The sequence below is a fragment of the Thalia democratica genome, chromosome 7 (assembly GCF_965202585.1).
Source record: "Thalia democratica chromosome 7, ktThaDemo2.hap1.1, whole genome shotgun sequence".
Lineage (NCBI taxonomy): Eukaryota > Metazoa > Chordata > Thaliacea > Salpida > Salpidae > Thalia > Thalia democratica.
In genome coordinates, this window is record NC_139171.1 from 54173137 (window position 1) to 54197707 (window position 24571).

Consider the following 24571-nt stretch of genomic DNA (forward strand, 5'->3'; position numbering starts at 1 on the left):
AGTTTTAAGCGTTCAAAACAAACCTTTTTGGAGTAATTTAAAAATCATGAGTAGTAAATAACTTTATAAAAAACTTTTGAAAAATTAGCAATAAAAACTTTTATTACATTTAGTAAATAAATAGCAATTAAAAGCTTTCATTCAAAATTTAAAATCAAAGTACTTATAGTTTTATAACAAAATGTTACAGCCTTTTATTATTTTAACTTAGGTTAAAGTAAAGGTTTTAGTCCTGTACATACATATTTATCTAATATAGTGTTTTGGACACGAGCTACGTTCAACTATTTTTTAAGTAAACTGTTAAAATTTTGCTTTTTTTTCTACGTAGTCTTTTAAAACTTATTGTCCTAAAAAAGAAAATTTTTAGATAACCCGGTCAAAATAGTTGAACCAACAGTTTATTATAAGTTGAACCCAGATTTTCCTAAAATAATTATTTTTATTGCATTTTAGTTAAATGAAGCTTTAAGTTGTAAAATCAAACATAAACAAAAAACGTTTGATTAAATATCGACAATTAATGCAATTTTATTACTGACAAGTATCTTTTGTTTGTTGAATAAACGTATATAATAACTAGATATTTTTTTAATTTTTGTTACAATTTTTCACAGTCAGTCCTCCCCTACCCCCTGCTAGAAACTTCAAAATAGACGGTTCTGTGAACAACACCCTTAAAATTAGTTGGGTTGCAGACGACTCCCACCTAGTGACAAGTTTCCAAATCGCAAACAACGTCACCAACCAAAAATACCTTATCGGAAAAAGAAGGAGGTTTGAAATTTAGTAATTTAGCAAATAAAATTAAATTCATTTTATTTTCAGATTTTAGACTGCTGCATAAGTCGGTATATTTTCTTATAACAATTAAAACATCAAACACACTAGTAAAGCTTAATTTATAAGTCGTGTCTAACAGATTAATTATGATGCATGTTTAGTATCAACTTACTTATAGAAATATTACATAACTGTCTTTGTATATATCGTAAACAGGCTATGTGATTAAGTTTTTTAATCTTGTACTTGAAAGACAACAAATCGGTAAAACCAAGCGCGATATTAACAAAATTATATCTTGATGTATAAGCTGTACTAAAACTAAACTATTTATGTTCAATAACATTTCTTACTTTTATATAATCCACACTTTGTTGCCAGAAAACTTTTATTATTTGTTTACATAACACCTCATTTGTATGCGTGAAGTCTTCTGTTCTTGCTATTTATTACGAAAACACTGTTAATTTATTTGATGCTTCTAAATATTTATGCTATTACGAATAATTTCAAAAGTTCTAATTTGATGTGTAAACGAAAGATAGTTGTACAACAATCACTAATGAATGCTTCTTATCTACAATAGAAATCAAACTCTTTTTTTGTAGCATTTGCTTTTTTAATATACAGACTTGATTTTACCAAGAGTATAAACAGTTATTCCTAAGTTTTAAAAAGTTGTAGTTTTTAATGACTTGAATGTAAAAGTATTTTTTATATTAAGATAACTAAAACTGTGCTACGTCTTTTAAACAAAAAAAAATATATTAATTGAGGATTTTACTTACGAACTTTAAAATTTCTTAAATAACTAATCTTGTATCAATAGCTAAAAGAATAAATATTACACTTTAATTTAAAGCAGATAAAGCTATTAATTACTCTATACTAACTTAAACTTTAAAGTTCTTCATAGTTTATTTTAATAAACAGTTTTGAGTAAACAAACTTTTAAGTTTTTTAAATTAAACAAAAAAACCCTTTTAATTAATTTTAAGTTTAGCTATAGCTAATTAACTAAAATTTACCATTTTAACAAATGTAGCGTAACAATTTTAATAATAAAAGTGCCGAGAAATTTGCTTAAAGATTAAAATTCAACTTGCATACGTTATTAGCTGCTACAATATACATTTAGCTAGACAATTTTTTTTTCTAGAATTTTATGCACTATTATGTGTTTTTCTTTTTAGTGAATACGTCATAGATCAAAAATTTAAAACCAAAAACATCATTACGAAATTACATGTACAACATTGAATTGCTCAGCCAAGCTACAAAACAATTAGCTTACATGAAAAGGTAGTACAGACTCAGACAAATGTACTTAAAATAATATTTGTTGCTTATCACAAACAACTCTTCTTAAGTATGATTTTTTCATTTTTAAAACGATTAAGCGCTAAACTTTAGTTTTAATGAAACTAAAGCACTTAAGTTTACTTTATTCCCTCATTAGATATGAAATCTTGTTTAAAGCTGTTTTTATTAACATTATTTAAAACTGTTAAAATAAATAAGGGACCACATTTTTAAAGAAAAAAAATGTATGATACAGTTAGTATCAAGAAAAATAATATTTCGTTAATAAGTAATTTTAGTAATCAGTTCCCTTTCTTACATAAACATACCAAAAATTTTCTTAAAGCAATCTAGATAAATTTCTACCTAAAAATGTTTTTATTAAAAAATACCTTTATACCTTTCTATTTCTTTATACTGTAATCAATCTCTGTTAAGCTTCGATCAATCAATATTCAGTTTTTTGACACCTGCCGTAAACTTAAGGTTAAATTTGTTTATGTCGTCGCTAACCTTTTTGGCATATACTGCAAAAAAATTTAAATATTTTATCGTAATTTAATCAGATAAATGAAATTAATTGTGCTTTTTCGAACACAAGTCAACCAAATTTAAGGGTATTTGTTAAAGTTATTTTTATTCTGTTAAATCTATATTAACTGAAGTAAGATTAATCACTTTTAGCACTAAATTTTCATACTTAACTTAAATTTAATTTAGAATATCTTTACAACAATTTGCAAAAGTAAACGAATATTAGTGAGAAAAAATTATCAAAATTATGATTACAATCGGACTGTTTATCATATTTATATACTCAATATACATTTGAATAAGTGAAAAACATTTATTTAACTATTATACTTTATCTCTCGTTTATGAACTCAATTTTGTAAACATTCGTAAAGTTTTGTCTGAAACAAGTTACCAAATTGTGTTGTTAAGTTTAACAAACTAAATAATAACACAACAATTTTTATCAAAGCTGCCTTTCAACTGCACGACTTTCCATAAAAATGCAAACATGTTGCTGAAAATTCTTTGATGTTTGCTGGCCACTTGGTTGCTTGCTAATCTGCGACAACTTGACATGCGTGTAATATTTTACTTGCTGTTAGCTACTTGTTCGCTACACCTCGTTATTGTTTCAAATGGGGGGAATTTATTTGTGGCTGCAAGACAATTTCTGCGTATTTATTGGTACAAATTACACCGTGCTTTTGTGTGTTGGAAATTTTTAATGTTGGAACTTTTTGATGTTTTGCCCTGAACCGCATTTTTCGATAAGTTGAAAAAAAATCTCGTTTTCAAATTAGTTTTATCTTAGTAATGAGAAGTTTTTTATTTAAAAACCTCCACTTTTTATTGTTTTAACAGGAATTTTGAAATTACAACAACGTTGCCTGGAAAATACTACAACATATCAATACAAGTAAAAGGTTACAGAATGCCAAGTAAACCTGTGTACATTTGCACTAAAACAGGTTTATTTTTATTGTTTGTTATATAGTAATTCTATTTATAATACTTAAAAACTAAGTTTTGTATTTTTAAGCAAAATAAAATTTTCTTTAAAAACTCCCTGTAGATAATACAATCGCTCAAGTAAAATTATTGTAATATATTTAAACTGAACAAAATATTCTGTTAAAATACATCATATTACTTTAAACTTTGTTTAAGATATAAAGTTCTTCTTAATTAATCTCAAATGTCTTAAGTTTAACAAATATTAAAAATGTTAAATACAACATACTGTTATTAGTAATACAATTATTGGTTTTGTTATTTTTTTACATAGTTTTAAGTTTTTGAATGTTATTTTAGCTAAGTTTGCAGCATAAGTTTTATACAAAACCAAATAAGTGTATTCAAACAAAACTACAATTACTTTTTTTTCTGAATCAAAAGTTACTAAAGTATTTTAAACCACAACATTGTAACGTGCTGAAAAATATTAGAAAAATAAATTTGATTTCGACAACGGAAGCCCTTAATTAAAAATTACAAAACTAGCACAGCAATATTGGCACGCAAGACTAGATAATAGTTTATAATTTGTATAAAACGTAGTTTGCACTCGTGGCCGACTAATCAGGCTGTAGTCGGGCCAAAACAAGCAGTTGAAGCCAAAACAAAGTTCACCGTTTAGTTGATGTGTATTCGCGCAAATATCCGAAGCATTGTGATAACTCGTAGGAAGTATTAAATAACTAAATACAAAACAAAACAATACCCCAACATTGGCAGCAAAAATTAGTTTTATTGTTTTCGCCATGATAATTATATACGCCCATATTAAATTTTTAGTAGAATTTTTTTGTAAGCTTGTACTTATTATAAGTTAATCTTCTAAGCCACAAAACTTTTGGTAAGAAGTCAATCAGATAATAGAATTTATGCTGCAGAAATTTTTGAACTGTTTCTTTATATTACATTCAATAATATTTTCCACTGTATACTAGAAATACTTTGTTATTAAGTTTATATGTTGATAAGCTTAAATTTTTTGTTTTCTAAAAGTTAAATAAGTTTATTGATTTTATAAAATTTTGAAGTTTTAATAAAATTGTAAGCATAAAAAAAAGGATGAAATAACTCATACTTTAAACTTTAATATTTTAATAGTTAACATCTTGTAGAAGCTCAAAACATTAGAGATATAGTCTGATAAGCAAATAGTGTATGAAGTAGTTTTTTTTTTGGTTACACGCGGAAAATTGACTTATTATACAGTATGTATTAAATAGCGCAAAAAAGAAAAATTAAAAGTTTAATCTAATTTTATGTTCTTTTTCTCGCTTTAAGAATTAAGTTAAATACTTTTTATAAGCTTTTTTAACTATATGATGATTAATTTCAAAGTTTAAAAAACTAAGCGTATAATTTGACAGTGTATAACTTTTTTAATTCAAAACAAAATATTTTTTTTTAAGTTATGTTTCACAACAATATTATGAATACTTTAACTGTTAGTTTACAATAGCTAACTAAAGTTGTTGGTTTATTAAAGAAGTCTTGTGTTTATTATTTTAAGCTGTTATTAATATGAAAACAAAACAGTATTTGGTAATAAATTTTTTCCTGATCATTTTATTCAATATAATCTATTAAACTTTAAGGATTGTTTTATTTGTTGAATACAAAAAACTCCAGGCAACTCTCTTGCGATAACATTGAAACTGCATGTTTTAATTATCATCGAGATAATAAACTATGAATTACTTTATTTGAACATTATTAGTTCTTTTCACCTTTTAATTTGTAGCTATTAATGTTGTTTCAATATTAATTATTTAAAGGTATAAACACAGTTTAACTTTTTTTTCTCTAAACGCATCGATTAAAAATAATTAATTTTTCTAATAACTTTCATTTCCAATCCGTTTAAACGTGACATACTATCTCAATTTTTTAAAATGTTTTTATTAGATTACTTCCTTTCTGATTATTTTTAGCTGAAGTATTATATGATTTTTAACCGCTAATATAAATTCATATTAAATTTGACAAAGGCAAATATGACATAAGCTTTTTATAGTAAAATTATAAAATTCAAATTAAGCGATTAAGTTTAAATACGCCTAAAATTTTTCTACTGACTTCTATGAATTACACTTTAAAAGGCTTTAATTTTAAAATGTTTTTGTAAAAGTTTTACTCAATTTATGTTATTTTCAAAACCTTATTATTAGCCTGAAGAATTTTAGAAATATTTTTTTTTAATTAAGTAGTTATAAAAGTTTATAGTTCCTTTTGTCTTTTTTGTGGTTTCTCTACTTTTTCTAAACTTAAGTTTGATTCTATATATAAACAAAAACTTAATTCAAGCATTGTCTTATATGGTTTTGCAAATTTGTAGTTTATTTTAAAAGTCATTTTTCGTAACAATTTTTCTTTTGTTTGTGTCAATAAAATAAGAAAATTAAGTTTCAGTCTTACACTTTATTTTTCAGAAGTTAAAATTATTATTTGCACCACCATGTGGATATACTGTTTTTTAAGAATTGTATACGGGAATAGTTAACTATATAAACTATTTATACTGCAACTAGTTAAAAAGAAATTTTACTAATGCTTATAGTTTTTACAAGCATCGGCGTTGATAAAAATCAATTTTTATCAACTGCCGAAACAGTTGTTAAAGGACAAATCTAATTTTATACTAAATAAATATATGCGTAAACAGAACAAATAAATTTTATAATACGACGTAAAAATTTATCATTTATTTAACTGAGTTTATAATTCACTGTACAACACGAAGTTTATTTGTGATTTAGAGAGAATGTTTTAAATAAACTGTTTGGTTAGTTAAGATTTTTATGTTAATTCCATTTATATTTCTTACAGTATTATTTAAAGAAATGTATAAATTATTAATTGAACAGTAATTTTTAGAATAGACTAATACATTAATAAACTATTATGTCCTATAATTAAATTCGTTTGTGTAAGTACTAAGTTTTCATTATAATTTAATATCTAAAACAGTGTAACGAAGAAACTTATGCAAGTTTTTGGTATATTTTAACCATAAATGCGTGTCGCTCTAGTTTATCAATAAAATAAAAATCCATTTAAACCGAATTGAAATCAAAATAAATATCATATATTTATACTTAGAGCGTAATAAAATAAAGTTTTTTTTTATAGTGTGTTGTTTTACGGTCAAAAGTATAAAAAAATATTTTCCTAATATTTAAATGATAAATAATTCAACAAAAGTTTCATGGTATTTCATAAAATTTAATTCGTTATGCTGCGAGGTAAGTAACTAAAATAGTCGAAAGTTTTATTTAAACACCGGTTGCAATAGGAACTTCAAAATATTTTTTCTTCCTTGTTTTAGACCAATTGCACTTAAAACGGATACAAGTATCAGTTTTATACATTAACTTTTGATTTAATTTTATAAACAGTTTGTTACATTTTTCTATACAGTTAGCACAATAAAACTGTCTCTATGCATTGTTCTTAAGTAAACATAATAACAACATTTCTAAGAAAACTTTTCTAAAAGGGTTTCACTGTATCACCATCATTTTAGTTTTTCTATTTAATTAAAGAATCAAGACTTAAGTTACATGTTTAAACTTATTAATTCTTTTAGTTGAAATAAAGCCATTTTCTATAGCTAAATAAAACTTTAGTTAAGTTAAAAAAAAGTATTATTAAAGATGTAGCAAAACCACTGGATGTCGTTGTTGATCAGTTGGACATGCATGCAGTGAAAGTTGATTGGAAAACTTCAGTAAAAGTTGTCAACTACAAAGTCACAATGCTGTTCAGAAAAAATCGTCAAATAATAAGCACTGCCTACACACGTTAGTATATTTGTAAACAATCTTTACTGTTGTTTTTCTTTTAAATCTTTGTTATACCATAGGTAAACTTTAAGAAATTACCTGAAAACTGGTATAATTTATTTAATGTTAAATTTGATATTGCTAAATTTGATAAAAATTTTTACGAAAACTTTCGGTCTATAAAACTGTAGAAACTACAATTACACTTTCTTCTTTTTTAAGGTCATAATTTGACAACTTAAAAAACCAACTTTTTCTAAAATTAGCTAGTTTAGTTACTTATACTTGATAGAAAAAAAACTTTTTTAATTTAACTATGTATTATTTTTTTAAATACAAGTAGTTGTCAATTTAAAGATTTATTTTGATTAAACTTAATTTGTTTTTTAATATTTCTGCGGTTTGTATTATCACTTAATAAAAATATATGGCTGAAAAAACACTTATGAATTTAGCAGTCATAACTGTAGTTTTTATTTTGCTTTATAATTTAAAGTTTCTAAAAAAAACTAAAACTATGCGTATTTCTGTTTTCATATAAAAAGCATTTAAAATTTTATAGTTTTACTAACTATCTTTGGGTTTACACCATTTATTGTATAGTTTCTTAGTAGTATATACATATTTTTTTCAATCTAGTAAAATATCGCATCAGCAAAATTTTACAAATAAAACATAAAAATAATAACAGAAGCGACAAGTCATGTATTTAATTCTTCATTAATAATGATCGGAAGTGAGTATGAGATACAAGTGAGATCTGTTTACGTGGGAAATGTTGAAAGTTCACCAACTTCTACTTATTTAATTACAGGTATGACTACTAAAAGTTATTGTAAATTATTTGTTTACTGCTGATACTAAGTCTTATAACGGAAAAACTTAAAGTTGTCTTTATGAAACTAATAAAATAATATCTTATTTTTACAAAACTGTAAACAAGTTTTTATGTAAATTTTATTTAATCAGTCAAATAACTTGTAGTATCATCAATTTCAAAAAGCGCTTTAAGCCATAGTAACTTTAAAAGTGCATGATTAATTTACTTTTGTTTAAATATCAGGTAAATTAGCTCCAAAAAAATATTTTTTCAAATAGTTAAGCATAACTAGACAAAATAGTTTTACATCAATGATAAATTTAGCGTAAAAAACATATTAAAGAACAATAAAGTCGTTGACGTTTTTAAACACTTAAAAATATTAGATAGTAATTCAAGTCTCTAAAATAAAACGTTTTTTGTGTGTGTTTCAATAAACAGTAATTAGAAGCATAAATCATTATTTACTGTATTATTAGAAAACTAATAGTCTTACTAAATTTCTGTAACCATCTGTCAACATAATATATTTTTTAATTATATTTTTTAAGTGCACTGTTTTTATTAAAGAAGATCAGTTTAAACACCGAAACACGTGAGAAAAATATTAATTAAAAGTATATTGAAATCGAGGGTGATAACAAACTGACAGGTATTATACCTCCCACTTAGAATTTCGCGCTAATACGCTTCTTTCACCACTCAAATTGTTTCATTATTCCGGCTAATTAATTGCTCTCAAATTTTCTCAAATGCAGTATTGAAGCACTTTTGTTAGGTAGTAAATACTTGAAAGAACTTTACATTTTCGCGTTTGCTTCATTTTCAATTAAAGTGCTGTGTTGATAAAAAAAATCAAACACGTAAATAAAAACTGCAAAAATTAATATATTCTAGAACATAAGAAAATACTGTAGATAAATATCGACAAAATTGTAGAAAGGTTTAAGATATAAAAAAAACAGTAAAAGCACAGACAGTATTAACAATTGTTTTCTTTTTGACTTGTCTACATGTTTTAAACAATTAAAGTATGTAGTGACTAATGTATTCTTAATATTAAAGAAAGTTTAAAGAAATGTTTGCACTTCAATTAAAACATTTTACAACGTTAAACTAAAATTATATAAAACTTAAAAGCATAGCAACTGTATTTAACATTCAAAAATTTTTATTTTTCAAAACAAAAAACAATAGTACCATCTTTTAACTTTTTTTCAAAGGTACAACATAAACGCAACAGAAAATATACTAAACATGTAATAAACCGGTTAGACAAGTTTTCTGACTATTTATCCTTCAGACCTACCGGCACCTTCAGACTTGAGAGTTTTGCAAAAATTCGAGAGCCGGGTTCAGTTGATATGGAAGCGGGTTGAGTTCGAGGGCCACGACAGCGACCACTTCCTCACCTACCAGGTCACCGTGTACGATGACCAGGGCAACCTGGCTGCCAACGATTTGTTGTACCACAACAGCAGCAGCCCCTACTCTGAGGACAACCTGGACAGCTACCTGTACACGTGGATCAACAACCTGACACCTGGAAGGCACTACAACGCTTCAGTGCAGGTTGCTGTTTGTTTTGAAATACATAGAAAGATGTAAACAGTTAAAATTTACTGATGTCACTTGAACAGTTTTCAGTATTTGGTGCGAATAATGTTAGAAAAAAAAAATACTGAAACTTTTTTATTAGTAGTATCATGTCAAAAATATTCTATAAAAATTGTTTCTAATTACTTACTACATCATGTTTTTCTACTTTTTTAGTAAATAAATGTTTTTAACTACTATCATATAAAATATGCTTGAAATTTTAAATTAAGCTATATTTTTATGTATTGTAATGTACACTTTTACATTTTCAGTATCAAAACAGAAAAAGTAAGTTTTTATATTACAAACAGGTGGATATGCAAGGAAAATCCAGTGAGAAAACTGAAATAACTTTTCAAACGAAGCAAATTGGACTACCAATCGACATAACAGTGGTGCTTGAATTGTCACCTACACTGCCTCAAGAAGACATTTCTTCAACTAAAAAGTTCCTCAAAAGTTTTGTCAACTCATTTGATCTTGAAAATCCTGATAAAGTACGGTTAGAAATATTTTTATTTCATAAATGATTTACGTCCAAACTTTTATTTATAATATAAAAATTTAAAGTATTTTTTTTTTAAATATTACCTGTAGTAATTTTAGATATTTTATGCAAAAAAATAAAAATAAATTGTTTGTAGGCTATCTTTGCTACAGCTGTCCGATAGACCAATAAAAAGGCTCTCATTAAAAGATTCAAGCAATGAAAATATTGTTTCAGAAAACTTGGAAACTTTAACTCCTTTACCTGGAGCATCTTTAATAACTCCTGAAAAATTTCAAGACATGATAAAGGTTTTGCCTATGTTATGTAATATTTTTCTTCGTTTAATTGTAACTGTTAATTAAAAAATCATTATTTTTAAATACTTTGTTTCAAACAAATAACAAATAGGTTGTACATAATAAACGAAAATTTCAACAGAGTAATATACTAGTTTATAACTTATAAAAATGTAGTGATTTATGTGTATTCGTTAAATAGAAATACTTTTTATTAATTAAAAAGTAAAAGAAACACTAAAAAGATAACTGAACCAGTTTTGAAAATTTGAACAAAGTTTAAACTGCAAAAAATCAAATAGTAATTTTAGTTCGAAACACTTCTTTTAGTTTCTTTAAAATTAGTCTATTCTTTAAATAAACTTCTTTAATTATTTTTAATTCTTAATAATTTTTTGAAGAAAACAACGGCAGAATGTCGAAGTGGCACCGCTAGAATACTGCTACTCGTCATGACCAACACAAACTACGCCACCTTTCTACCAGGTTCCACTGAAAACATCACCAATGCAGGTTACGTGCCTATTGTATTGCAGATGGCCCAGAGCGCTGTTCTACCAAAGTTAGTGTTAATAATTGAAAGTTTAATAAATTTTATGTATTAGATTCACTGATTGCTTGGGTTCAAGTAATTTTCAAAAACATTAGGCAGACCTAAAAATAACATACTCATTTTTTTAAAGCCATCCTGAAGTTCACCGGTACATTCTAGGAAGCTTCAACCAGCTTTATTACGTACTTCACTACGTCATCACTGACGCGGTCAGGGCTGAGATGTTTCCTTTGAAGCAAATTCTGCACGAGCGTGACCTCATTCCACGAAACTTCGCCTTGTCCAAAAAACTTTCAGGGTAAAAGCAGCTAAATATATTAAACTTCCTAAATTTGTTGATAACTAATGATGTTTTAGTGGTGGAGTGCTTGAATGGTGGGCGCCCAACGAATGGCCTCTTTATTACGTCATAAGACTCGAAGGAGAAGACGGTGAAATTTGGAGAGAAAATGTTACATTACCGTTAGTCGATAAGTAAAACTATAGCAATGTTATTCTTTGAATAAAATAACTACAAAGTTCTTGAAAAATTTGCTTTACTTCGTTTTGTTTTAAAAACATTTTTCATAGTTTAAATGTTTCTGAATTTCTGCTTATAATATCAATAGCTAAAAAAGTTTTAAGGACATAAATCATATTTTATAATTCTTTTCCACGTTATATGAATATTTACCTATGTAACAGTGTTATGAATTTTATACATAGTATTATTTTAGCCGACGTTTGCAGTACGCATATCCGTTCACCTCGGGGCTGACACCTAACGGAAATTACAAAATTGTATTGGAAGCTCATTCAAATGGACAAGTGATGGCTCAACAAGCGAAATCCTTCAGAACTGACCACCTTAATATACTTGTGCTCAACAATTCTGCTAGCTATGAAGGTTTGTATCTAATATTTAGGTTGTTATTGTATAAAAGCTTGTTTAAAATTTGTATAAATTTTTGTGCCTAAATTAGTTTTAGTACTCTTTAAGAACATAATCTGAATAACTTATATTTATTATTTTTAATTTATTTATAAAGTATTCAAAAATTGAGCAAATTATTTATATTTTAAATGCCTTATTCATAAAAAGATAACATATAGTAGATTATATTTTGATGTTTAACAAAGTATTTTATAGAGGAAATATGTGTCCTATAAGCAAATAAATTGCAAAAACTACGTTAAATTGGGCGTTTTTACACACTAGTTTTTGTCTTATAACTACATACTACGTAGTAACTGAATTATAACAAAAACATTTTAACTTGCAGAAAACCTGATAAATTCAAACTTGTTGTTGCCGATAGAAACAGAAGTGAATAACTACTCAAGGAACAAAAGAAGAGGTGAAAGAAAGTATGGAGTTCAAGACAACAAGCATCTCAAGGAAGTCACTGAAAGTCAGTTGATAATTTTACTACATTTTTTGTGCTTTAAGTATGATATAAAAAAAAGTGTATAATGTATAGCCAGTTTTTTGTTCACTGATGTTAATATGAATGTCCTGGCATTCGAATGTTTGTTAATTTTAAATACCAGAGCAGCGATTACAAAAAATTACATTAAGAAACTTGAAAAACTTGAATCGTTTAATTATCTCAATATCAGTAAAAAAAACATATTAATAGAAATAGAATGTTTAAACAATTTTTACTCGCTAGGTGGCTTAATGCTCAGAAAGAGAGCTATTGCTAACGAAAGAAAAAAGTTTTACAAATAAATATCTGAAAACCACAAAATGCTCTAGTACTAATTGCTTTAGTCAATAGATATGTGTGAAAACACACAAAATAATCAGCTTACTTAGCTTATAGGTCAGGATAATTAACTCATTTATATAAAAAAACATTATAAAAGTTGTTTTTTTATTTAAGGCTGTACAGGAATAAATAAGACTTATTGTTTGAAGAATTTTTTTTTTTTTAATATTAGTTTTTAAGAACTTTGTTGCTAACTTTTATACAGTTTTAAAAATGTAAGTTTTAAGCTTATTTAGTATTTTTAAACACAAGTTATGAGTTAATAGACGTTTATTTGTTATTTAAACTACTTCTTTATACTACATTAATTAATTTTTTTGGTACAAATAGTCGTCAAATAATCGGAACTTTTAAGGTTTATTATCAAGATTTTAGTGTACGATGACTACTTATTTAGCACTTTAGTAAAATTATTTCAAAAAGGTATTATAAACGTCATACTTTAACATAGGACTTTTTATTTGTTTAATAATTAAAAATATCAAAAGCTGTTTAAGGTTCGGAATAACGTTAAACTAATTTGATTATTTAATGGTTTCTAAAAAACTCATGGTTAAAAAGTAAATATTTATTTTGCAATTTAATACTTTTTGATAAAAAAGTGTCAATTTTTATTTTTTGTCAACAATTTTGCGGTTATATACTAAAAAATCTAAATTATTAATATATCTATTTGATTTGTTATGTTTTTCAGGTTTCTCTTAACTATTTTGGATTGTTTTGAAATGTTTTGCTTTTGATATATATTTGTACTTTTAAACACGTATGCAGGTATTATTAAATTTTACATCTAATACCGAAAACCAGTCTGTAGGAATTGAGAAAATTTAATCTATAAACTTAATCAAAAATTAACACTATTCAAATTAGTTTAGCAGTTTGAATAGGTTTTTAAAGTTGTGAAAGACATAAATACAAACCAGCAAAACTGTTTAGTAATTTTTTGTATTATTTTTATTTAATCAAGAAAATTAGCTGTGAGATGAAACAAATATTTGGATAGAAATTAGTGTATTTGTTGTTTTATATTTAGTATACTAATATACTTTTTTATTTATTTAAAACCGTTTTAAAGCTTATTTTTCAAGACATTAAACTTAGTTTTTACGTTTTTACACCAAAAGCAAGAAAGCTACTTAGAAACGAAAGTATTAGCACGAAATTATCATATTTATGCACACCTTAAAACACTTTCAAATGAATTAACAATTCTTAAATATACATAATTAGCTTAAATTTTTGCGCACCAGTAGTCGTTATTAACAAAAAAAGGAAAAATTAAATTACAATCAAATTTACTTCAATTGAATTGAGCCCAAATTGAATTAGTGCAATTTCCTATTGCATAATTGCACTTACCGTTACTTCTTGTTGCACAATGATAACTTTGTTTACTAAACTGGCACAATACTGCTACTATCGAAGGTTCCGATATAATAATTAATTAGACACGCTACACTAGCATCCAACACTCTAAATTGCGCGTAGAATTAAATAAAATAAAACTTTAATTTTTTTTATGGAATTTAAACTAAAACATTTTATTATGTGGTCTGCCAAAAATTTTACGCCAAGAATTGCCCAAACTTTTATTTGTCAGACTTAATAATTAAAAATGATCACCGTAATTCTATTAATAATCATTGCCGTATCTGGCACGGTAAAAGCCCAAACAAAAAACGACCAAAATTTCCCGTTTTCGTTTGACGACCACGTGCTTACTGAGGTTATCGAGGACGTTTTTGACGACCTGCCCGATGAGGAATTTGCCGAGGAAAATGTTGGTTCGACCAAAGGCGCCAACGCTGCAACAGATCAGACTTTTACCAAGTTCAGGACTGGCTCTGTAGTGACCACTTATAAATTTTATTCTCCTTTTCACAACTCTAGAAGGGCTCTTTCTAGCAAGCGGCACAGTCGTTAGTTACTCTCAATGAAACTTACAAACTTTTATATGAGCGTAAAACACAAAAAAAAGTGGTACATTTTGAACTAAACAACATTACAAAGCTAAACAAATTAATTCGTAATAAACAATAATATATTCTAGAAGCGAAATCGTGCCTGATGTCGGGTTGCAACATTGTTTTTGTGGTGGATTCATCCAACAACACAACTCCTCACGAGTTCAATCTGATAAAAATGTGGCTGAAGAAGCTCATTAATTCTTTCCAAATCGAAGCTATACACAAGTAAGTTTGTTTTGTTATAATTAGTTTTGTAGCATTTTAAGTTATCAAACATTGAAAAAAAATAAATTCTAACAAAAATTTAATTTGTTTTTATTAAAATTTTTAAACTACAAATTTATATAACTTAAACCAAAAACATCTATTTTTACACCAGTAAAACAAAAGTCTATTTATAGATAAACAACTATGTTTCTTTAAAAATATTTGAATGTTTACAAACGTCAAAACAACTTATTCTAAACTACATTATAGATTCCTTTTTTATGTAGTTTTAGTTTTTGTAATGCAACTCATGTATCATCAAAGCCAATCAAAAAGATGCTTAACGAATTTTTAAGCAACCAAGGCAATATATGAAAAATTTTCACATAAAGATTTTGTTTATTCAGTGAAAATTTAGGTGTGAAACCACATGAAAGGCAAATGCATATTATTAAGTGTTGAAATACAAAACAAATTCGACATAAAAGTTGTATTTTGGAGTTTTGAGTTTGCGGTTTGAAACTTGAAATGTTGTTTTTCTCATTATTTCTCAATAAATGAAAAGTATGTAGTCGAAATCGTAGTCTAAGTCTAGAAAGAAAGCTTAAAATTGCACCCAGCCATATCTTAAAATATCTTAATCCATTGTGATTTGCAATTATCTGATACATTTTAAATGCACAATATTGTAAGGCACTCATAAACTCACTGTATCTGAAAAATTTAAACACGCAAACGATTTTCGCTTTTCGAATTACTTGAGCTTGTTTTTATAAAGCATAGAATACAAAACCACACATGTACTTTAATGCTACCGCATTTGTAGCTATAAAATGTTATTGTGTTTAACATGAATACACGAAGCTGAATTCAAATACATATAAGTTCGTTGTTAACATGCTAGAATTAAAATAGAATTTGTAAGGATGTTTTAATGTAACTTTATATGATATCAAACAAAAATTTCAAAATTTCAAAAGATAAGAAATTAGTTATGCTAGTAAGGTTAGTTAACAATGAAAGCAAGCATGTATAAAATGCTTTAAAAGATAGTTCTGGTGGTTAATAATGCTCAGACTGGTAGAATATGAATTTAATCAACTATAAATTACTATGAGTAATTTGCTTGTCAGTAATTATTACCTATGTAGTTTTTGGTCGCAACAACAATTAAATTTCTATTTTATTGTTTAAAATGTCAAAAGATTTTTATTTTGGTGTTGATGGTAAAAACATCATTTAGTATGAAGTAGACACTACTTTTTGGTTAGTACTACCAAGCCAATGTAAAAAATTATACTTATATTAGCCCTATAACATTTTTAACCTATAAGTTTTTCAAATACCTATTAAATACCATAAATTTTCTATGTACAAGTATTTTCACGAATTTATGACAAACGAAACAAGTTGGTTGTAGTAACAATTATTTTGTTAAAATTATTGCACAACTTTTTGAACTGATACAAAACTTTTTAGATTTTGACTACAACATTTTTTAATCAGGAGTTGCTAAATATTTTATGCATATTGTATATAATATTCAACGAGTTTGTTTTCAGGGCGGCAGCTAACAAGTACAGGCAAGCTGTCAGGCGCAAGGTAACTGACCGCCTTCCCTCCATAGCAGTGTACGGGGTCGGATTGTCGATTATCCAGTACGCGCAGCGACCCCATGTGGTTTTACCCCTGACCAATCGGCTGACAAGGAAGCAGATAAACCGTCACGTGACTAACATGAACCAATACGGTTCGTTTGAAAGTTTTGTTTGGTGCCAACTGTTATGAAGTTTTGAAAACTGAAAAATAAATGATGTATAAAGCTACTAGAATCTAGATTGTTTAGCAAAAAACTAATATTCAGATAACGCAATATATTTTTGTATGTGAGCTTTAAGGTTAAGTTATCATTACTTAAACTAATGTTTGGAAACTACATACTAACTAGCTTTATTATTACATACTTTATTGCTTACCTATTATTCTTTGTACAACAAAAATAGGTGTTCATAGTAGTAATTAAAAACATTGAATGAAAGATCATTCATTTTAAGATAAGTTATTGAAACAAGTATTGCTGTTTATCTATTCAGTCAATATGTTTTAATGCTTTTTATGTTTAGAATAAGTTAAAGAAGAAAAAAAAGATTTTACATTGGCTTGTATTTGATGCTTTGTTTTGTATTTGTATAAATGTATACACATATTAGAGTAATATATTATAGATAACGCGTCATATCTTGGTAATGCAATTTCGTATGTCCACAACAACATTTTGGTTTCTGACGGACCGGATAAGTTACCAACCAGGGACATTGTTGTGTTTGTTACTACTGGTCCCTCCATAGATGACATTCTTGTACCATTGAAGCTCATAAAAGAAAAAGGTTGATGTTTGATATATACTTCTGTTTAAATGTATACTTACAATTAGTCATTAAAATATCTTTCAAATTGACAAAAATCATAGCTGCAATTCTTTACCAATTTAAAAAAAAAGCATTTTATAGTGAAAAAGTAGTTAAACAAAATTATGTTGATTCATTTATTTAATTCCTTATAAGCTGTACATGTATAAAATTTAACATGTTACTTTTTATGTCTGTAAAATAATCTGTTTCAACTAGTTTACAACTGTTTTCATGTAAAGAAAAATCTAAAACTAAAAAAGTTTTGAAAAAAATTAAAAACACATACATATGTGAAAAGCTAAAACTAACAAAAAAGTTGAAATTAGTTAAAAGAGAAGTAAGACAAGTTAAGTATTTAAGAAAAACTTAAAAAACTTTTAAGTGGTTATAACCAAACAAGTTTATAAAAATCCTTTTTACGTGATTTAACTTTAAATATTTTTTCTAAAACGTGACCTCCTCTTGCATTTAATTTCTGCACATTTACTCATTTGAAAATAAAAAGTTAAACTTTAATAACTTATAACTAACTTTTTACTTTCAGGAGTTCAAACGATCGCAATTGGTCTGAAGAACAGCGCACAAGATTTCATCGGGGAAATTTCGTCGCAACCAAACGAACTGTATCATTACGATATTGAAGATATGAGGAGTTTAAATCTCCTCAGAGCAAAAATAAGGAGGAATATATGTCGGTCCTCCCAGCGTAGCAAAAAAGGTTTTTTAAAGCTTGTTTAGATTTTTGTCAAACATTTTTACTCTAATTTGGTTTAAGAAGATTTTCTTATTAAATTTAATAACAATAGTTAAATAAATTTAAAGCTGTTAAGTAATAATCTAAATTAAAAATATTTTAAAGTTACTTGTGTTCTAACAGGGTTAGCGTTGTTTGAAAAAGAACATGAGTTACCAGAACAATGTAACGTGTGCAGCAGTAAAATGGATTCAAAAGTTTGTTTTGCTTCTTACTAAAATATTTAATTTATTTATTGTTCAAAATATGACAGACTTTGCAGAAGCTTTTCACCGAATCTGAACTAAAAGGCGAAAAGGGCGCCTTGGTTAGTTATGTTATTTCTTTTTTTTTATTATTACTTAACGTTTAACTATTTTAGGGGCCGATCGGTTTGCAAGGGGACAAGGGTGAAAGAGGCCCCGTAGGACCACCAGGAGTGTGCACAATGCAGTGTGACCGAACTGTATCAAAAAGAGTTAGTTTTAAACTTTTTAAATAGTAAATATTTTTAATAGTCATGTTTATTTTTCGCGTTAAAACTTGAAAAAGTTAAGTAGCTGTTTTTGATTAGATTTTAAACAAAAACTAAATGAGCTTTCAATTTGTAGTTAAGTAGACTATTTGTTAAAAAAATTATTTTTTAAATATTTAGTACAACAGTTTAAGAGTGTTGCAATTATTTTCTGAATACAAAAGTATTAAAAGATTTCGAAATGTCAATAAATATTAACGATTTGAAAATTTGATTTTAACTTTGTAGTATAACATTTCACAATGGTTACTTTTTATTAAATCGACTGAAAGATGTATCTACTAATAAACTTTCTGATGGAAAAATTATATATTGATATTGTAACGACAGCATTTACTTTCATGCAAATTTTCTATGTTGTGGGAAAATTTCTTCAGCTGCTTAACCGCAAAAATTAAATTCGAAATGTTTATGTATTATTCTCTACTTTGTTGATTTTATCTACGAGTAAAAATTGTCAAGCAACAAAAATGTATAAATTGATTAAAAATAGTTAAAGCGTTTTGCAACGCACGTATTGCTACAGCTGTATTGATTACAAATTATTACACTCTAGACATTAAGTAAGCATGTATTAACAATAATATGATTTTTTTAAACTTTTTTTATTATAAAAACAAATCATTTTTATCATCAAAAGTAACTAGATAATCATTATGCTTAAAAATTACTTTAATGTAATTCACAAATTTTATAACTTACTTAAACAGATTTAGCTTTGACTTTTTGTAGTTGAAAGAAGAATTAATTATTGATAGCCGAAGAGTATTTAATAAGCCCCTGTTGTTTTAAACGAATTATAGTTTGACATTTTTTTAAAATTAGTAGTATTGCATTGCGTATAAAAAAGCTTCAAAAAAGGTTAAACCCATTAACTTTATATAATATTGTGGTCTGTTCAAGTAATTTAAAATAATAAATCACTTGTCCAAAAACTAATTAAGTTTTTTTTTTTTTCAGGATTTAGATGTCTTTTATGATTCAACAACTCAAATACTAGTGCCCAGAGTAAGAGTTTTTTGAATTTTTGTTATTTTTTTGAATTGTTCAAGTTGAAACTAGATTTTAATCAAGCATTTTTTACTTAGTTGTTTTAATGTATTTTGCCAAGAATTAAAAAGTTTATTTAATTATGAATATACATAGTTTATGTTTTTAAAAACAGAAACCAAACATTTATAAACCGAAACATGGAAAAAGGGGTTATACAGGACCAATAGGTCCAAAAGTATGTTTACTAGTATAAGTTTAGTTAACTATGTTTTATATAAATAAACGTGAACAATCTGTACAAATACTGAACTGAGACAGATTTAATCTCTATTAAAAAGTTTATACTCTTCTTTTAATAACAAACTTTCAAAAGTCTTAAAGTAAATAATTTAAACAAAAGAACTTTATTGTTTTTACAGGGAGAGAGAGGTATGCCGGGACCAAAAGGTGAGAGTGGTATTAGCAGAAGCGAAGTCGTACAAATTGCCACACAAGTCTGCCACAAAGTGATTAAAGGTAATCTTTTTTATTACTGCGCCGATTAAGTTCAACACACTGCTTTCATTAAAACCTTTTTCGTGGTATTTACATAATCTTAAGGGATTAAGTTTAATGTCAAAATGTACAATGTAGTTTGCATAATGCGTTGCTTGATAGTCAAAAACAACAAAATCATTAAAATATTTAACGAAGCCATTATCGAGTTTTGCGTTTTTCAGTTCAAATATTTTTTTTTCAGTTCGTGTAGTGATATTTTACAGTAGCATTCTTAAATCAAAGTATTTCTAATTTTTTTTTTGCAAAAACCAAAAAAAAATTATTAAATATGAAAACTGTTTGAGTAGATTTTAAATAAAGCTTTTTGTTAGTTTTATAGTACGATTAGTAATTGTTCCTTGCTTTATTGCAACGTCTGATTTAATTTCTTTTAGCAATCAAACTTAAACAGTCCTTTGTAAAGTATTTGAAACACATATACTTAAAATGTATGTTATATAGACCACATGACAGTTCGAATTCGAACAGTTCAAATTCTGTTAACTAAAGTTTTTTAAAAACGTTTAAATGTACAAATTAAATAGTAGTACTTCGATATTTTTATTCAATATAATAAGATTATGATAGAAATAAAATTAGGATTAAAATTATACAGTAAGTTAATATTCACTAAAAATTACTACATTTCAGTAAGTTTAAAAACTTATATTAAGCATGTTGGTAAAAGTAGTTAAAATATATTTAAAATGAAATATGATCATTTAGGTTCATTAATAAGACTATGATAAAAATATATTTTAAAATTTTTACATTTTAGAAATTACATAGTCTACAATAGTTTAGAACTATAAAACTTGGGTTCTTAAATTTTGAATAGCCGTGTACTCATTTTAAAGCTAGAAGTTGTTTTAAAATAGTTTTGAGTAATTTTAAGTATTATAAAGGAGGTACTTATTTTGCTCGTTAAATTACTTTTTTATATAATAATAACTATAAAGTAAAGCAAACGTCAGTGAAGTAACTAAATAATATTTTTTCAGAATACAGCAAGCTATTAAAAGATGAAAGAAACAAAGTTGAAACAAAACACAACTTAAAAGGTGAAACGCTCAACATCGAACCAAACTCACAACCAGTCGATGATTAGCTGAACAAAAAACTTTGATTAAAGTTAAGTCTGTGGAAAGATGATTGATTTAGTGGAATGATTGAAGGAAAAATAAGAACTAAAATCTTTGAAATTGCATGTAAAATATTGTTGAACAAGTTTACATAATTTAGTCTGCAAATTTCTGCACGTATTAATAGTTGTTTTCTTCTATCAAGTAAACTATGTTCATTTGCTTAATCTCACTACTACTATGTTTGTACATTTGAGCTTAAAAAAGTAATTTATATCACTTAAAATAAATTTTACGAAGCTGAAACTTTAAAAAAGTTCTAATGACTTATTTTGTTTGACAACCGAGAAGTTGAATGTCTATGAATAAAACATATAATAAGATAAAAAAAAATTAAGTAAGCTTATACCTTAATTCAATATTTGATTAAAGTTTTGCTTATTTTTTCGTTTCGTAACTTTAAAAAAAAGTTTTAAAATAGTCATAGAAAAATTTACAACTTAAAAAAAGTCGTTGTATAACTAATGAGATTTTTCTTATAATGTTTGTTATATTTAAAACTTCATATGTACAAACAGTGAAAAGTTTTTGTTTAGACCCGATAACTTTTTAAAGTGTTTATCAAATAAGTTATCAATAAACATCAATTTTTTTTTAGTTGAATTTGATTGTTAAGATTATTAGAAATTACTATTATTCGGCTAAAAAAATACCGTTTTCAGTTGTTTTGTTTTTAAATAATATGTTATAAGACACTTTGAATACAATTGATTTTTTTTTGTCAATCAATATTAATGCTACGAAACACAAAATAAGAGATAACAAATTTGATAGTGTTTTCGTTAAAAACTCAAAAAAAACAGTTATAAATGCTTTTAAATATTTACATATAAAGTTTCTTACAACTTTTAGAAAAACAATTTTTTTTATTATTAAAATCGTTAAATTAAGCATAAAATATATCTAAATTTGTTTTTGTTATTGGTGTTTTTTTAAATTTATGAAACAAAAAATATTTTTTTTACATCTAAATAAATTTTTAAAAATAGCAAACAAAGTTTATTTTTACTTCTTTTTTTCTTTTACAAAAGAAAATATAAAAAAGTTAACAGCTGTTTGTATATAGATTTTTAAACTTAGCTACAAATTTTTAACATCTAACGTTTTTGCCTCATAGATAAATATAAAATTACTTTTTTTTTCTTACTTTTTGCCTTATATTTGCTTTATGCTCGCTGAAATCAATCATTTTTGAGTAAAACTAAAAAGCGTTTTTCTAACATACTTGAATAGAATTTATGATAATTTTACATTAACTGTTAATTTTCTTATTTTAAGCTTGCATTGAAGTACCTAAGTATTTGTTGTTTAAACTTTTCAAAATAGTGTTTTGAGTTGATTTAACAAATATTTAAAATACACAACACTTAAGACTATTGAAATTATAACACAAAGCATTTATACACTTCACTATGCCATATCCAAGTTTTGTTGAGAAAAAACATACAGTTTTTTTAAGCTATGAAGTTTTAGCAACAAATACTTTTGCTAAAGGTAAATTAAAAAAAAGATAAAGTTAAACTTTAATATGCTCATTTATTTGTAGTAGATAGTTATTTAAAGTACACTATAAAACTAAATAAAAATAGTTTAATAGTTTTTTATCCATAAATTAACTACTGTAAAGTTACAAAAACTTAATTTTACTTTTTAATAGTTTATACTAGATAATATTTATTTTATAGTAAGTGTAGTTTTTAAATTTGTTGTAATATATTTGTGTATTTAAAAAGTTGTAGGAATAAGATTATAGAACTTATAAAAGAAAGCTTTTATTATTACTTTAAACTTGTAGGACTTTAAACACAATAATAAGTAGGAACGTTCTAAGTAGATTTATATAAAGTTCACTTTAAAACTTTTTAAAGATGTATTTGATTCAAAAAATAAGAAATGTGCTACTTGTAGAAAGTTAAGTTTTTATTCTGATGCACCTTAAAAAAAATTATACAAAGTAAAACTAGTAAAGTATTCATTAACCAAAAACTGTAGTTATAACTAGACAAGACTTTAACTTTATCATTTATTATTTACAAAAATAAAAATTTGATTCAAAAAATATGCAATATAATTTAGTTAAGGTTGCTTAATAAACTTTATTAAACTTAACTAAGTTAACTTCAAAGTTCGTGATTTGTTGTATATAACCGAAATAGTAAGTTTTGTTTATGACTGTTGGCAATTAACGTTTTCATTATTTTTGAGTTGTTTAAAAAATGTATTAAGTTAAGTGTGAGCAAAAAATTGGGTCGATAAAATTGTAGCATAAAGTTCAGAAAAAAGTATTGTTTATATTATAAATTTTTTTTGTATCTTACTTATAGTATTTCCTTTTAAAAGTAATACTAATAATAAGTAAAGTTATCTTCATATTTTTTACAAATCATAAAGCTTAAAAAATTTTGATTTATGTACTTTATAATATTTAAAAAAAATTTATTTGTTATAAATGATTTTTGCCTAGAATCTATTTTGAATTTTTTTTAAACGTCCAAAAAAATGATAGTTCAAATTTGTAAAATTAACAAAATTTAATAACGATTATTTTGTTGATGTTATAGATTAAAAAAGTTCAAATTTAATGAGATAAGCACAATCTTAAAGTAACAAAAGAAAGAGCATATAAGTAGTCCTCAACTGACGTACTAATTGACGTATTTAAATTACAATTTCTAAAGATGATACAGTTACTCAAAAATCTTTTTGAAGTCTTTTCAACTATAATTAAAGTTTCTTTGTTTAAATATATTTTAAGATGATATACAGTGAGGAATTGAAAACGTCACAATTAACTATTTAAAAGCGTATTTTTATGAACTCACTTAGGTCTAATATATGAAACGTCGTATTAACTTACAAAATTGAAAAATTGTCAGCAATTATATTTAAAGTATGTCAGAATAAATTTAAAAAATGGTTCGTTTTAAAAGGTTTATAATTTTAAATTGTTTTAAAAAAACTTGTTAACTTAATTTTAGCTGTTTTATTAAAAACTTAATGATAACAGGTATGCAAAAATTTAAAATTTTGTTTTTTAAACAAAATTAGTTTATCGAGTTACAAGTTAAGTATGAATAATAACAACCTACCAAATATAAAACAACAAAACAATTATTTTAAAAAGGCAACAAATAAATTCATTA

General features: G+C 25.7%; 1 protein-coding gene across 4 annotated transcripts in view; it reads left to right on the top strand.

Moving 5' to 3' along the window:
- The window catches only part of LOC145840195 (collagen alpha-1(XII) chain-like), a 33808-nt gene extending 11759 nt beyond the window's left edge, over window positions 1–22049 (top strand). The window contains exons 12-34 of one of the 4 annotated variants that reach the window (XM_082947363.1): window positions 618–777; window positions 3463–3569; window positions 7266–7412; window positions 8086–8208; window positions 9518–9786; window positions 10125–10315; window positions 10458–10611; window positions 11001–11161; window positions 11283–11450; window positions 11510–11614; window positions 11869–12038; window positions 12415–12543; window positions 14954–15095; window positions 16640–16827; window positions 17303–17464; window positions 18033–18206; window positions 18366–18439; window positions 18496–18549; window positions 18604–18699; window positions 19717–19764; window positions 19922–19984; window positions 20169–20265; window positions 21288–22048. In XM_082947363.1, the coding sequence (XP_082803489.1) occupies window positions 618–777; window positions 3463–3569; window positions 7266–7412; window positions 8086–8208; window positions 9518–9786; window positions 10125–10315; window positions 10458–10611; window positions 11001–11161; window positions 11283–11450; window positions 11510–11614; window positions 11869–12038; window positions 12415–12543; window positions 14954–15095; window positions 16640–16827; window positions 17303–17464; window positions 18033–18206; window positions 18366–18439; window positions 18496–18549; window positions 18604–18699; window positions 19717–19764; window positions 19922–19984; window positions 20169–20265; window positions 21288–21394 (3089 nt within the window). In that variant the 3' untranslated portion in view covers window positions 21395–22048. Of the gene's footprint in view, window positions 1–617; window positions 778–3462; window positions 3570–7265; window positions 7413–8085; window positions 8209–9517; window positions 9787–10124; window positions 10316–10457; window positions 10612–11000; window positions 11162–11282; window positions 11451–11509; window positions 11615–11868; window positions 12039–12414; window positions 12544–14953; window positions 15096–16639; window positions 16828–17302; window positions 17465–18032; window positions 18207–18365; window positions 18440–18495; window positions 18550–18603; window positions 18700–19716; window positions 19765–19921; window positions 19985–20168; window positions 20266–21287 lie in introns of all 4 variants that reach the window. The other 3 variants (XM_082947365.1, XM_082947364.1, XM_082947366.1) reach the window with 3 other exon arrangements.
- The last annotated feature ends 2522 nt before the right edge of the window (window positions 22050–24571 follow it).